Source organism: Quercus suber, unplaced genomic scaffold (genome assembly GCF_002906115.3).
Source record: "Quercus suber isolate HL8 unplaced genomic scaffold, Cork oak 2.0 scaffold_76, whole genome shotgun sequence".
Classification (NCBI taxonomy): domain Eukaryota; kingdom Viridiplantae; phylum Streptophyta; class Magnoliopsida; order Fagales; family Fagaceae; genus Quercus; species Quercus suber.
The window spans coordinates 131,849-147,224 of NW_027069541.1; the positions used below are offsets into that span (position 1 = coordinate 131,849).

The following is a 15,376-nucleotide window of genomic DNA, read 5'->3' on the forward strand; positions in this document are numbered from 1 at the left end:
AATCAAATTTCCCAGTTGTAAAATGCTAACCTAAGAATTCTCAAACTTTCCAGAAATGCCATCAAATTGCAACTCCCAATATTTTCAGGCATCAATATTTCACGAGCATTATGGATTTCTGATGGAAACCACCTGATTTCTTGCTAAGTTATATGCTGGCTTACCAAGCGAATATGGAAAATATAAGTATAAAAGGAAAGAAAAACAGAAAGAAATCTAAACATTTTTTTAATAGGTAGGGAAGGGGAGGGGTGGAATTCGAACCACAGACATAGTGCACTACAAAGAATGCCATTACTGCTGGACTATCACTTGAACTTGGTAAAAGAGTTTAAACTAAATGTTGCACATACAAGCTAAAGGACCTTAATTTTCATGGTACAAGATAGCAACATCAATCCAAAATCTGCATGGTCTTGAAGGCCTGATTCCATTTCTTTTACCTACGTGGCTTTAAGCTTTGACCTTTTCTTGGATAGTACAGAACTCCAAGCAATCTATCATTGTTTTCTGTATGCTAACCAATAACCCCAACATAATAAGCATAAATTGAAACACACACACACACACACACACACACACACACACACACATATACAGGCTAAAGGACCTTAGTTTTCATGTTACGAGATAGCAACATCAATCCAAAATCTGCATGGTCTTGAAGGCCTGATTCCATTTCTTTTACCTACGTGGCTTTAAGCTTTGATCTTTTCTTGGATAGTACAGAACTCCATGCAATCTATCATTGTTTTCTGTACACTAACCAATAACCCCAACATAATAAGCATAAATTGAAATACACACACACACATATATACTACCAGAATTCAACTAACTATTTGAAGCAAATAAACATTCTGTGATTGGAATTTCTTGGATTGAAATCCATACAAAAATCACCATGAATCAAGAAACTATGTACAAAAACCTTTTTTATGCCAACCTTGCCATAATTGGAGGATATTAAACCACGTGATTTCATTATTAGTTTAGGTAGGAAAATTAGTTTAAAAAGAGAAGTAAATTTTCTAAAAATTATTGAAAACTATCACAAACTGCAATAAAATTGGGTAAAAATTCTACTTGCAACCATCTAGTGATTGGCCATGCATAATTTTACAAGAGTTGGCATACAGTAATGGTGCTTCAGATGTAAGGCTAAGGTCTGAGACAGGTCCATAAAGTTAAGTTCCCATGGAGTATGACAAGCCCACTGCACTTGCTTTATGACTTTGAATCAAAACTCTTATTAGAACAGTGAGGAAGTAAAAAGAATTTACCTTATGGATTGCAAAAATGTCCGCCAGCCAAAACTGTATCATTTGTCAACTCGAAGAATATTGTTACATATGGTACCATTGGTAACTGACTCTCTCCGAGGATCAGTCCTCCAACAGCCATCAACAATGAATTTTATCTGCAATAAACAGGATGTCGCTTCTAGGGAATAAGTTATGAATTCTTTAACAGAAAATATATTATATGTTAATATCAGACAGCAGTTTCACCACTTCTATAGCAGTGACTAATAAAATGAATTCACAAAATCCAAACAAATGACTACTAGGAATCTTCCTAAAATCAGGAAAAATCCCTCATAGCTGAAACAATTAATTCTGTTCAAACATCAGTATCAGCAATTGCTACAGAAATTAGATAGTAGATGTTCACACCTCGTATGTCCCAGGATAAAGCCACAGCACGGTTGACCAAAGTCTAGAATTCCTGGAGGAACACGTTATCAAAGTAAGCTCATTATTTAATTAATCAAAGTTTGAGCAGCAAATATATAAAAAAATATTATTATTCTTAATTCACAAGATTGAGCCAGAAGAGATGCATCTAGTGTGCTAAGAGGAAGTGCAATGCCAATGTGGTCCATCACAAAAACATATTGATTGACTCAAACACTATTTTCTATGTTCATATTATTAATGACCGTCACACCACAAGCATCTGGCATGTCAAGGTTGACCAATTAAGCATTAGTCATCTAGGTGGATACCACAGACATGTTTATGTCACTTTCTACCTAATGATTTTCTTCTTGAGACCTTTTACTCCTGTATTTTTTTATATTTTTTTTTGACAAATTTCCAGAGTTTTTAGAAATCATTAAAGCCTAAGACCTGCCGGGCTCTATGCTTTAAGAGGAAGGGTGGGCTTGACTGAAATGGGAGTAAAATGACAACATAAAACAAACACCTTTTCAACGAATGAAGGAAACATCACCCAAAAAAAATAGTCGTTTATTTATTTTTTTTAACCTACTAAGATAAAACAAGTTGAATATCTGAAACCTAGATTGGAAAAAACTAGTTATGAAAATTAAAATAACTTGACAGTGATGCCGAGTTGTAAATAGAGAATTTCGCAAAAATTTAAAGACCTTGAGGCATTGGGGTCTGTGATACTTGATGATGACTGTGGATCCATTTTAATCCGCTGATGCCAACCGTTGAAGCTACCTGACACCTCCACAATTTCTCCCTCCCCAAAGTATTGAATCTGAACCTAAAAACAACAGGGGAATTAATCAATCCCAGTCAGCAGGCATATAGTTTCAACCAAAGTCCAAGCAGATTTCAATTTCATGTTGCTGACACATTGTGTCAGTTAAAAGGTATACAAACAATAATTGGAATGAATAGTTCTGATGTGAAAATGTAATATAATATCACTACTTTTATATCTTGCTTCTTATATGCTTCTATAATATCTATATTTTGAACTATCAAATTCATTTTCCATATTGTGTGTCAACATATCCACTGTGTGATTGATGCGTGTCTACATTTCCAACAAGAGTCCAAGTTTGCTGGAGAGCTCCTTGAATGTGTCGTGCTACATTAAGATATTCTTTCCACTAGACTTCCATTCAGATTTGTTTCACCATTTGTTGGAGGCATCAATTGGGAATCCAAAAATACTCTCAATTTGTGGGTTCTAGTTCATAAATAATAAAGAGCTTGGAAGAGTATTGTAATTTGTAAGAGGAAGTATTCCAACAAAGTATCCTTCAATTCCAGCAATATAAGCATAAATCATGAAAATTGACTACTGCCTTGCCATTTTCAGAAACAAACCCAGACACTGCAGTGACTGCACTGTGACTGTATTTGTACATTCACACACACAAAATCAGTCCAAGCAAAATGGTATATGCAGTACCTCTTCTAGTCCTGAAAGACTTCCTTCAGCAGCTTGTAATTCTGCATCTTTTTCTGAGATAAGCTTTTGGGCTTTGCTGATTTCTGCTTCAGCCTTGGTTTGCAAGTCAGACAAAGCAAGCTGGCCAGAAGTGAAATGCAAAAATAAAAGAGGCAGTTATTGCATCAAAAACTGCATTTCTAAAAATGGGCCTGTTTGGTAAGCATTTTCAAACACATATTTTCAGTTTTTAAATAACATTACACGTATTTTTACACATTTTTTCACCCACATGTATTTCAAAAAAATACAAACAACATTACTCAAACTACTCTACCAAACGGCCTTTTAGATTTCATGTCTCTTTGAACTATGAATATTTATTCGAAGAAATGTATAGCTTCAGTTGACTCAATATGTCCCTATAATTTATGAAATCCATGGAGACCACGCACTGGGATGTAGGAAAAAATCAGATGTTAACTTAATTCTTCTTATACTTATATTTTGCAGCAGTAATATCTATACTTTGGTTTTCCTGCAGTGCCCTTTTAAGTTAGATCTTGCAAGCAAGATGGCTCCTCGAACTTAAGCATCTGGTGGAGGTGCAACATTTTTTTAGTGTTATTAGTATGGTTGGGGGACAACTACAGTAATTCCATGTTCATATGATAAATCACTAAAGTAACGTTGCATGAACAAAAGGTTGAGAAAAAAGAAAACAAAAGGCCCCATCAGAAATCATCAATGATTCCATAATGTGTCAGCACTCAATTTGTCCAATCTTGAAATTTTAATGTTGTGAATGCTAAGAAAAAATGAAATGCAGCCACTTGGCAAGGTCTCATTTAAACATAATCATTTTGAGTTGCTCATATACCTTTTCTTTCTCAATCTGTTCTTTTAACAGTGACAGTTCCAACTCCTTCTGATGCTAATCAGAACAAGAAGTACAGTAAATAGCCAAATCATTTATTTAATATGTGACAAAATTCAATATGGGTTATAAAAGAATCATTAAGATTACAACCAGCATGAACTTGAGATGATTAATATCAGCTTGCCTCTCCCTTATGCTACTCTGTATCACAGAAAACATAAAAGTTAAGGAATAATGTCAAACATACAGCCAATGGAAATTGATTTTGTATAAAACAATATAAGTGTGACCTCTGTGTCCAAATCTTTGTCCAGCTTAGCAGTCATTAGTAGTCCAGGTGACACATGATCGTCCCTATAAAGATTTTGAACACCAAAGAAACACTGTCAAAGAAAAAATTAAAACCCATAACCAGCCAAGAACACAATGAAGCACGAAAAATAGAAAATCCACTGAAGTTGAATGAAACAATATACATACACTTTTTTTCACTCGCATATAACCGATTTGATGTTAGTTGGCAAATGGACAATGTGATCATAAGAGAAACTGTTTGGAATACTACAACCATATCGTGATGCAAGGAGCAAAATCATTTCAGATTTTCTTCCAGATTTTATTTTTGCATTTTGAACTAAATTTCTTTTTGAACTAGACTTTAATCTTGTTGAGGATTATGTGAGATTATGTTTTGTATTTGGATTATTTTTCTTATTAATTTACTCCTTGAAAGCCTATTTAAAAGGGCTCAGGTAAATGTAATCATAGAAGACGGATTATTGAGGAATGAAATTTTATAAATCAAGTGTTTTTCATGAGAAAAGACGAGGGAAATTTTCTTATAATGATCTGGTTAAGTTCAGCGGAGAATGAAAAAAGGTAGAGGATTTTTTTTTAATTAATAAAATGAGTAAAACAGGATATGTGAATTAATAAAGTAACAGAAAGTATGATTTTAGATAGAATAGAATGAAAGAAAAGAATACATGTGGCCGACCATGACTAGTCTGTTGAGAATCCATATCCAACCACAAAATTTCGAAACTAAGGCTTAATTATTGTTGTTGCTGTTTATAATAAAGAACAATTCATCTAATAAGCATCTCTAGATTCTTCACAACATATGCCAAAATTTCAAGAATAAATTAATGGATTGAAATTAATAAATAGAAGTGTCACTTACATAATGAAGAAACTAAATAGAAATTATAAATAGCATGATTTAGTGTTCATGCAATTAGACATGTGAAACTCGTTCAAATGGTTATAACAGTTTGAGAAAAGAAAATAAATAAGAGCTGCAGGCCTGGGCACTTTTATCATATGTTATAGAAAACTAAGTTACTAACCTAAGTGGTTGAGTAACTAGTGCAGAAGGAGTGACATCCTTGGATGTCAGTGTACTGCCATCCAATGTCACAGCAACACTCCCTCCATTATGTGAATTTCCAGAGTGCTCTTCAGCAGGCTGCACTACCGAATTCTGCAGCGGGATAAATTCCTTGCTTTCTTCAGCAACACGTTCATTTGATATACCATAGGCATTATCTGAGCATCAAGCAGCTCCACATACTCAACTTCAATATTCAAAGGCACCAAATAAATAATAGTTAACAAATTCAATTTCAAGATAGAAATCATTCTACAAAGACAAATACAAAATGGTATCATGACAAATACAATAACTAAAAGATATACAAAACCAATGTACTTATAGGGGTTGAAAAATTATCTACAAGGTAACAGGGACATTAAACAAAAAAATAAGTAACATTAGCAGTATACTAGAACCCTTTTTTTTTTTTTGGATAAATAGTATACTAGAACTATTAAGATGGCAAAGAAGATATTCAACCCTTTGGAATTTTCAACTTCAGATTTGAGGTGTTCTTGATCATCTTTCTTATGTTCACTCCTCTTTTACTAACATGAAATCAAGTAGAGAAGTATTATGGTACAAAGGGAATTATTTTTATGGTTAATTGCAAATGTCCACTCTAAAAGATAGAGGCATTTGTAATGTGCATCGTAAACTACAAAATTTTGCATTCGCCACCATAATTCGAGATTAATTTTTAAGGCTACCCACTATCCAAATCAGTATCCAGAATGTCCAACTAGTGAGTAGATTAATTTCAAATTAGGGTGTGAATTGAAGACTTTTTATTTTAGGGTAAACATTGTGAATGTATTCATAATTTATGATGGACAGTTGTCCATTAATCTATCAGTGTGCACTATAATTTGGATGAGTATTAGAAATTACAAATTAATCTCGAATCAGGGTGCTAATTGCAGAAGTTTGAAATTTAAGAGCACATTGCAAATGATCCCATAGTTTAGGGTCATTAGCTGTAATTAACTCTCTTTTTTACCCTTTTCAACTTGATAAAACTTATTATAATTTTTCTTCCCAAAAAGGATAAATGGACCCTTTCTTTTTAACTTCATCAACTATGAACCTAACACTATGAAAAATAAAAATGTACTGCAGAACTGTCTCCAGCTATTCCCATTAAACTCTAAGCGGTAAGTGCCGCTACCTAGTCATGATAAAGATGATGAGAAGGTGCTGCATGTCCATTCATCAGGTGTACATCATTCAAACAAATACTATTTGGAGAACCCACATATGAGGCCTGTTTTACTGTAGTGAAAACCATGGTCTGTAATACAGCTTGGGAACTGCAATACTCCAATTATGGTAGTCCAAAGTGCCTTGAACTTTGCAACTACACCATCACAACATGTTAGCACAAAGATTGCCATCAGCCTAACATCTTGGATCATGTTAAGTAACAGATATTAAGTTGAAACAACTTTATAATATAGGTACTCCTCAGACTTATTAGCTTCCAAGCAGTCACCTTACTCATATGCTCAAATGCTGAGTGAGTTTCCTCTACATGTTTTCATATGCTATCCATCAAAATTATCACATTTTAGGATTCACAAAAACATAGGGACAGGAGAGCAAAAGGAAAATAAATCCTCACTATTTTAATAGAGAACATATTAAGAAAAGGTTGGCAAGATGTGAAAGTATATAGGCAGATGAGACACTTCTGATACCATTTCAAGGGGTGTTTCTATTTTTGATGATAGACGCATGAATAAATGTCAAACACTTAACTCCAACCAATCCCCCCATCAATCTTTGGAATATATTTCATATTGTTGAGTCAAGCACCTTATACTTTTACGTCAAAATCAACACCAGCGTCTGGACTAGTGACATGCCCAAAAAATATATATATATATATATATTGACTGATGAAGTGAGTATAAAACTATTGTTTATAGAGAATCTTACCCTCAATCATATCCAAATCCCCATTCTGAATAAACTTTGTCACCTTATCCTCAAGGGATGAGTTCGCTGAAAATTCTATAGGCATGCGAGAATCTTCACTAGAGTAGAGAGGTACATCATTATTCTTAATCTTCTCATCCTGATCTTTCAAATTATATGAGGAACTTTCCTCCAAGGACAAACTGATTGGAGATTCTATAGGCATACTTTTAAAGTCAGTGGGATTGAAATCTGGATTTGAACTCCAGGAATAATGTTTCTTTCCTTCATTTGAAAAGGCCACATCTTCAACCATATTATTCACCTTCTTGTCCTCAACTTGCAAATTAGATGAAGTCTTCTCCTCCAGGACTGAAAGTTCTACAGGCATGCAGCTCTTTTCATCAGTGTTGAGATCAAAATTGACGCTTGAACTTTCCATGGTGGAAACTTCAGTTGACAAGTAAGCATTTTCAGCCACGTCTTTTACTTTCTCATCATGACCCTTTAATCCAGGTGATACCTTTTCTTCCAAAAACAAATTGGATGAAGATTCTACAGGTAGGCTCCTAAAGTCACCAGAGTTGAAATCCAAATCACTACTTAGACTACTGTAATTGTTCCCTACGGTGGAGATATCAGTTGATGAGATGTGTTCGACAACCAAAGTATTTGCCTTCTTGTCCTGACCTTTTAACATATAACAGGGTATCAATAACAGCCAGAGGTACTTTACAATGAGGATTGAATAACACTTCAAAGAAAATGAGATAAACCTGTTAATATATGTTTATGATCACTGATTTCACCCTGGTTTTCATCAAAGCTTTTCTTCGGATCAAGCCCATCGATGTTTGATGTTGTTGGGTTCACAAGAAGCTCTCTAATCAGTTTATATCCTCTCCGTCTAACAATGTTTGCAAGGTCATTCCTATAAATATTAGCACAAATATTACTTTTTAGCTCAGGATGGATACATACAAAAATGACCTATTAAGAAAACATCATAAATTTCAGTTATGGTTGACTAATTAAGATGTGTTTCTATGACATAAATAAGGCCCCCTATCCCTCTTCTATAAGCATTTAGTAATTAACAAAAAATACTTCTCTCACTACCATGTTAGAACATACTAATTTTTCGGGACAAATTTTAGGTTCAGTTCTTTAGGTTCTCCAATTAAATTCAACCACATAGTTGCATTTACCAATACAGCACCAAAAGTATTATCTTTTCCCAAAAGGGTAATTAAATTCAAACATGTGGGAGATAAAGAACTCAACAGTAACACTTCAATCTACTACTATTCAACCCATGATGCTCTTCTTTTTTTAATGAAGCCTAGTAGAGAACCTAAATGAATTGCAAAGAAATACTTAGAAGCAAAAACACAGAGAAAGAACTGAAGAACCTTACCTTCCATGCTGCGAAAGCTCCGTGGTGGAAGGCACGTGATCCTCTGGAAACCCGAACTCAGTGAGAAATTGCTGTATGTCATTGCACAGTTCTTCATTGCTCTTTCCCTTTCTAGTTCTACTTCTAAAACACCCACACACACAAAAAAAAGAAAAAAAATTAGAAAGCCCATAAATCAGATACAAAAGAAAAACCATAGAAGAAACAGACACACACAAAAACTAAGCATATCAGGAACTGAAACCTGGGTTTTTTATTTGACAAAGCACAGGTTGTAAATTGTTTAGGAGGTGGGTGTTCCTGGGTTTCGCAGTGTAGCTTGTTCTGGTGAAGATGTTCTCGTGGAAGCAAGAAGAGTTTACGAGAAGGGAGTGAGAGGAAGGTTAGGAAGTGAGAGTGAGAAAGGGTAGCCATGGCCCATGAGAGAGAGCAGAGCAATGGGAGTTTGCAGCATTTACAGGTTTTGGTTTGTTTTTTACCATAACTCTGACAAAGAATTTGGGATGTCAATCATGTCACTCAAGACTCAGGAGGATGAGATTTTTTAGTTCTTTAAAAAAAAATATATATATATATATATATATTAAAAATACTGTTTTGATATTTAAACTTTATCAAAAAGTTATTTTTTTTTCATCCGTAAACTTATACAAAAATTTATATAAAAAAAAACACAATAGTATTAATAAAATTCATCCTTAAAATTTATTTTTAAAAAGGTTTTAGAGATAAATATAAGAATAAAAAAATTAATTATTTATGGACAAAAAGAAACTTTTTTAAATTTAAAAATGAAAAATAATTTTTTGATAAAATTTATAAACTAAAATAGTATTTTTATCAAAGTAATAATAATAACAAAAGAATAGTGCTCGATTTCAGTATGCGGAGTTCCATGTGAGAATTTAAAAAAAAAAAAAAATCAATTAGTTGACATGCATACTTGTAAAAAAAATTAATGATAATTTTCATGATAAATAAGTTTAGCTATATTACAAATTTTATTATATTTTACCAGTTAAATTATCTGAAAATTACGGATAAAATATACAATTTAAATTATATATTAAATTAATGATGCATAAAATAATGAAAATTCAAAAACCTTATATGACACTAGAGGTCAAGACCCCAAGTCTGCATAGCATTCCATTCAGTAAATATGTTCATGGCACTCATTGCAAATGACTTCACTTGTACACGTTGCATCATGGCACACATTCCAAAAGACTTTCACTTGTACACGTTGCATCATGGCACACATTCCAAGTGACACATTGGTCATTCTCATGGATCCTGATCCTCCACTATCGTTGAAATAATCAGCTTAGAGCATTAGCAATGAAAAATGCTAATGCTACTCTATTTTACCATTTTAAAATTTCACTTTATCATTATACCATCTAATTTTACAATACTTTCTACATCTTAAACTTTTATCTTCCTACTTTACTCATTAAAATAATATATCTACATAATAAAATAATATATCCCAAAATTATATATTTTATCTTCCATCTCTCTTACTTCCATCGGAGCCTTCATTTCCGGCAGGTGGTGAAATAGTCTAAAGCCATAATCTTATTCAGTCTCTCTCTTAATGCCAAACCTACAACAACACACACAGACAAAATTAAATATCCAACAAAATCAAACAATAACCCACAACTCAAACTTCAAAACCAAAATCTAGCACATACCCAGTAGACAAATTCAAGAAACCCACTGCAAGAAACCCACGCTGCTGCTGCACCACCTAACCCATGCTCACATCAGTCACAAACCCACTCGCCAATCTCCACCTGACCTACGCCCACTCGCTGATCTCCAAAGCCAGAAACCCACCGTAAGAAACCCATGCGCCGATCTCCACCTGACCTATGCCCACTCGCCGATCTCCACTTGACCCACGCCCACTCGTTGATCTCTCCACTGCCAGAAACCACAAAAAATACCCAGAAAACGATGATGAAAATACCTAGAAAACGATCCGCCTTAAGATTATCTCACCGATGAGAATAAAAGTGAGAGAGGGTTGAGAGGGTAGATGAGAAAACGATGAGAACAAAAGTGAGAGAGAGTTGAGAGCATTCCAAAGTTGAGAGAGAGAGATGAGCATTCCGGAGTTGAGAGAGAGGGAGTTGAGAATAAAATATTATTTACATTTATACAATTGTGTTACAATACAATTCTAAAAATAGAATTGTACTGTAGCACTATTGTAAAAAAATTTGCAATAGTTGAATTTAGCATTGTCTGATGCAATGAATTTTAAGACCTTAGATATGGCATTAGCATTTTCTAATGCTAATGCTCTTATAAGAGGCAACACACACATTCACATACAGTCCCACAGAGCATAAATGGAAATTTTCAGGGAAAAAAAATGAAATGAAAAATAAGGATAGAACAAAATCACCTGATAGAACAGTAAGGATAGAACAGTAAGCCTCCACCTGTTATTGGAAAGTAGGAATCAGAGGAAAACAACAAAAATCACTTAACAAAGAAAACCATTTGCTTGTATTTCCTTTCCACATCCTTTTGGGCGACATCAAATAAAGCATAGAGTCCATGATCATCACGCATGTGTGAGTATTGAAAACTAAATAAATAAATAAAATTCTGACCTTTGATATGAAGGGCCACCATGATCTTGTCTATAAATGAGATTCACCTACACATGGAGGCACAAACTCTGAGAGAGAAAATGTTATTGTTAAAAGTGCCATCCACTGTATGTGGTTATTGGGGTAGTCATCATATTTGATGTCAAACAGTGGCAAGACCTTCACCCCTTGGGTTAAAAATTAAAATGGCAACATGGATTTTTATAGCTACTTCAGTTTTTTTTTAGAAGAGTAGCGTTGGCTGCATGTGCTTTGCACGTGCTGTCCTAGCAGTGAGAAAATTAATATAGATTTTGTATGTGAACGTGAATTTTGACTCACCAAATTTAATTATATTAAAAAAAAAAAGTTTAAGAATACAACAAAATATCACAATATTTTTACAATATCTTCATTTTTAGGATCCGAATAGATATTTTTTTATTTTATTTGAGAGAAATACTACATTCATAACATTTTTAGAACAAATTCTAAATGACAAGTTATTATTGGTTTTAAGCTGATAACATTGTTATTGTTATTCTCAAAACATTTATTTTCAGTTGTGGTTGGTCATTGTCTCATATTTTATTATTTTACTTCAACTTGTAAGAAATTGATACTTCAATATTTGTAAAAATATTGTAAAATTTGTTGTATCGGTATAACAATATATATGCTAGCTTACATAAATATTTAAAAGAAAAAAAAAAAAAAACACAAACCGATTACTAGGAAAAAAAAACTTGCACGGTAGAAATTAATGTTAAAATGTTGTGGACTTAGCATTTTTTTATTTGATCTATAAGAAACTGAGATATCAACAATTGTAAAAATATTATAATAATAATAAGTGTTGTAACATTTTCTTAAAACATTTATTTTCAGTTGTAGTTTGTCACAGTCTCATATTTTATTATTTTATTTCAACTTGTAAGAAATTGGCACGTCAATAATTGTGAAAATATTGTGAAATTTGTTGTGTCAGTATAACAATATATATGCTAGCTTACATAAATATTTCAAAGAAAAAAAACACAAACTGATTACTAAAAAAAAAAACTTTAGGCGCCAGTTGAATAAACCAAAAGCACTGTCGCTCCAGTGCTATGCATCAACAATAGCTTACCTATGATTTGTTGTGAAATTAATGTTAAAATGTTGTGGATTTAACTTTTTTTTTATTTGATATATAAGAAACCAAGATTTCAACCATTGTGAAAATATTGTAATAATAATAAGTGTTGTAACATTTTTTTTAAACATTTATGTTTAGTTGTGGTTGCCTACAGTCTCATATTTTATTATTTTATTTCGACTTGTAAGAATTGACACGTCAATAATTGTGAAAATATTGTAAAATTTGTTATGTTAGTATAATAATATAAATCTCAGTTTATATCAATATTATTTAAAAGAAAAAAAATACAAACCGATTACTGTGAAAAAAAAAAAAAAAAAACCTTTAGGCTTTGTAGTTATAATGCCAGTTGAATAAACAAAGGGGTTGAAAAAAATAAAAAAGACTCACGAAACTAAAAACACTTTGCAGCTATAGTGCTGTACACTGTCAATACTCTGAATGCACAGTACCAAAGTACTGTAGCGGCGCCGCTTTTATTATAAAAAAGAAGTTATCTGAATGAACGTGGTCTTTTTTTCTTTTGCTTTTTTGATAGAATCTGAACTTGGATTTGAGGCAAGTGTTTTTTCTTTTCAATGGTGGTGGGAATGTTACAATACGTGGAGGAGAGGGAGGAGATGGAAGAAACTGTTTGTTTCTTTGTTTTTATTTATTTATTTATTTAAAGTTATCTAAAATTCAGGATTTTTTAAAATGATTTATTTTACATTTCTAACCATCTTATTTGAATTTTCTAAATAGTTGCTTTGAAGAAGTGGGTTAGTGGAATAGTATTTTTATTTTGTAGGCAATGTTTTAGTACAAGTTAAATATATATTTTTACCAGATTATGCTTTAGATTTTTCTCTACTTAAACTTAGGGACATAGGGATATTTTGGAACAAAAAAAATTTCGGTCCAAATAGAAGAAGTCTCTTAAATAGTAGTATAGATAATATTATAAAATCAACTAATTGTCAAACGTCTTCATATGTATGTGTGTGTGTGTGTCAAGCACTGTCATTTTATTGGTTAAGGTGGTAAATTATATTTGAATGGTATTACTTTAATGTACGTCATTTTTATTTTATTATATACTCATCATAACAAGTTATGTCAAAAAATCTTATGGCATTAAATTTATGGTATAATTTAATATCCATTATGTTTTTGCCAATTACTCATCAGGGAAGAAAAAGGAATCGACATCGCCATATAGTTATAAATCTAAGAACTAATTTGACCCCTACATAGGGTTCCAACATAACCAAACCTTATTTGGTCCAAAGTTAAAATACGTGGATGAGAAGGTGTTGCTTGCTTAGTCGAATATATTATCCTCCACTCATGTCATTTTCAATCATGGGCTATGAGAGATGCCACTTTTCCCAATCTTCAATTTTTGAAACGTTAAAATTTCTTATTATTTACAACAAATCTAAAAGAAATTAGTTAGCAAGAAAATTGGTTAGAATTTATGATCTAGTCGTGCAGGTTTATAATTTTGTTTTTCCTTTTTAGAATCGGTTATTAATTAAAATTTATTCTTTAATTTTGTTAAATAAATAAGCTAAAGAATAAAGATCATATTGGTCTCTTAGAGTGTTATATGTTGATTTTAATCTTGAATTTTGATTCGCTTATATGGTCTTATTATATTGAATATCAAGGGTTACCTCTTGAATGAAATGAATACTGATAAATAAATAAAAAGGCTGAAATATCAAAGTAAATGAACACCTCATGATGTTTACATAAATTCCGAGGGTGGAGGATTATGAGTACCTTGGTGTAGTAATAGCTAGGGTTCCATGTGATAGGGTTAAAGAGTATAAAGGGATTAGGGATGTGTTTAGGTTACAAGTCAATTTAGTGGTGGCTAATCTGGTGGTGAGGAATGGATGGATTAGTAGTTCTGATGTCAATTGGACGGTGTACACTGTATTCATCGGGTCTCGTGAGCCAATGGTGGAGATTTTCAGATGTGATGATCTTGTGATGCATCAAGGAGATCATTGGGTGTATAAGCCTGAGTCGAGGAGGTTGAAGCAGAAGGTACTCCTGCCTTTTGGGTCATGCCAACGTGCTCCTAGTTATGCACAAACAGGTGAGTTTTAGTTTAATCATAATTTCTTTGTGCAGTTCTATACTTCTATTGATATGCCACTAGGAAAGACATGACACATAATTTCTATTACTTTTATATTTTTTTTTATAAGATTCATTGAGGAGATTAGCAGTGGCGATTCTAGAAATTTTTTTTAGGGTGTTTCTCAATAAGCATAAATTACACAATCTAATAAAAAGAAAATTTTGTATATTGACAACAACAACAATAAAAAAAACATACAAATACGTAAAATATACAATTGCCTTCTACGTGGTTTTCTTATTAAATATTTGTCCATAATTCTAGCAAAAGAATAAACAATAAACCATAAGTTTATTTGAAATATTAATAAAATTATTAATTATTGGTGCTTAGTTATTTTATTAATTTGTTTGTCTTTTATAAACTATAATTTGTTATATTGTTGTTTCATTAATTATAAAATTATTAATTATTATTTAGTCTAACATTTTTTTTTGAAACATTAGCCTAACATAATTTAATTTATTTGTCTTTTATAATGTATTGTTTCATTATTATTTAGCCTAACATAATTTAGTTGTTTAATTTGTTTATCAATTGTCTTCTATAATTTGTTATGTGTATAATTAATATGTATAACGTAATTAAAAGGTGAGTAGGTCAATCAAGTGATAAACACAAGCCTTAAATTATACCCATGTCATAACCCAAACCATAAACCAAGGCCCACCCTTTAATTTAATTTAATTTTTAATAACTTTTTTTCTCTTTTCCTTTGTTTTCTCCGTTATGTCTTTTTTTTTTTTTTTT

The 15,376-nt window shown here is 32.3% G+C and overlaps 1 protein-coding gene across 5 annotated transcripts; it reads right to left on the bottom strand.

Annotated features, from left to right (window-relative positions):
* Positions 1–207: 207 nt before the first annotated feature.
* On the bottom strand, positions 208–9,272 carry LOC112032133 (protein PTST homolog 3, chloroplastic). 5 transcript variants are annotated; one of them, XR_002885055.2, is made up of 14 exons: positions 8,987–9,272; positions 8,743–8,865; positions 8,102–8,256; positions 7,347–8,015; positions 5,383–5,581; positions 4,324–4,387; positions 4,184–4,234; positions 4,034–4,087; positions 3,175–3,294; positions 2,393–2,517; positions 1,677–1,728; positions 1,284–1,420; positions 611–762; positions 208–510 (listed from the first exon to the last, which is right to left on the bottom strand). XR_002885055.2 is itself a non-coding variant. In XM_024064888.2 (13 exons), the coding sequence occupies exons 1-12, from the start codon at positions 9,154–9,156 to the stop codon at positions 1,322–1,324; spliced, it is 1,875 nt and encodes a 624-aa protein (XP_023920656.2). In that variant the 5' UTR covers positions 9,157–9,272; the 3' UTR covers positions 208–762; positions 1,284–1,321. The 5 variants fall into 5 exon arrangements, 3 of the variants coding, with proteins under 3 accessions (XP_023920656.2, XP_023920654.2, XP_023920653.2); XR_002885054.2 differs by having other exon boundaries at positions 208–517; XM_024064888.2 differs by having other exon boundaries at positions 208–762; positions 4,034–4,081.
* Between the last annotated feature and the right edge of the window lie 6,104 nt (positions 9,273–15,376).

What these genes read in the sequence shown, in the direction of transcription:
- LOC112032133 (XM_024064886.2), bottom strand. Translation starts at nt 9,156, where the DNA reads ATGGCTACCCTTTCTCACTCTCACTTCCTAACCTTCCTCTCACTCCCT. An exon ending in GGATTTGGATATGATTGAGG is followed by an intron (nt 5,582 to 7,346) that starts GTAAGATTCTCT and finishes CTTGATGCTCAG; the next exon opens with ATAATGCCTATGGTATATCA. An exon ending in ACAGACCCCAATGCCTCAAG is followed by an intron (nt 1,729 to 2,392) that starts GTCTTTAAATTT and finishes GTGTTCCTCCAG; the next exon opens with GAATTCTAGACTTTGGTCAA.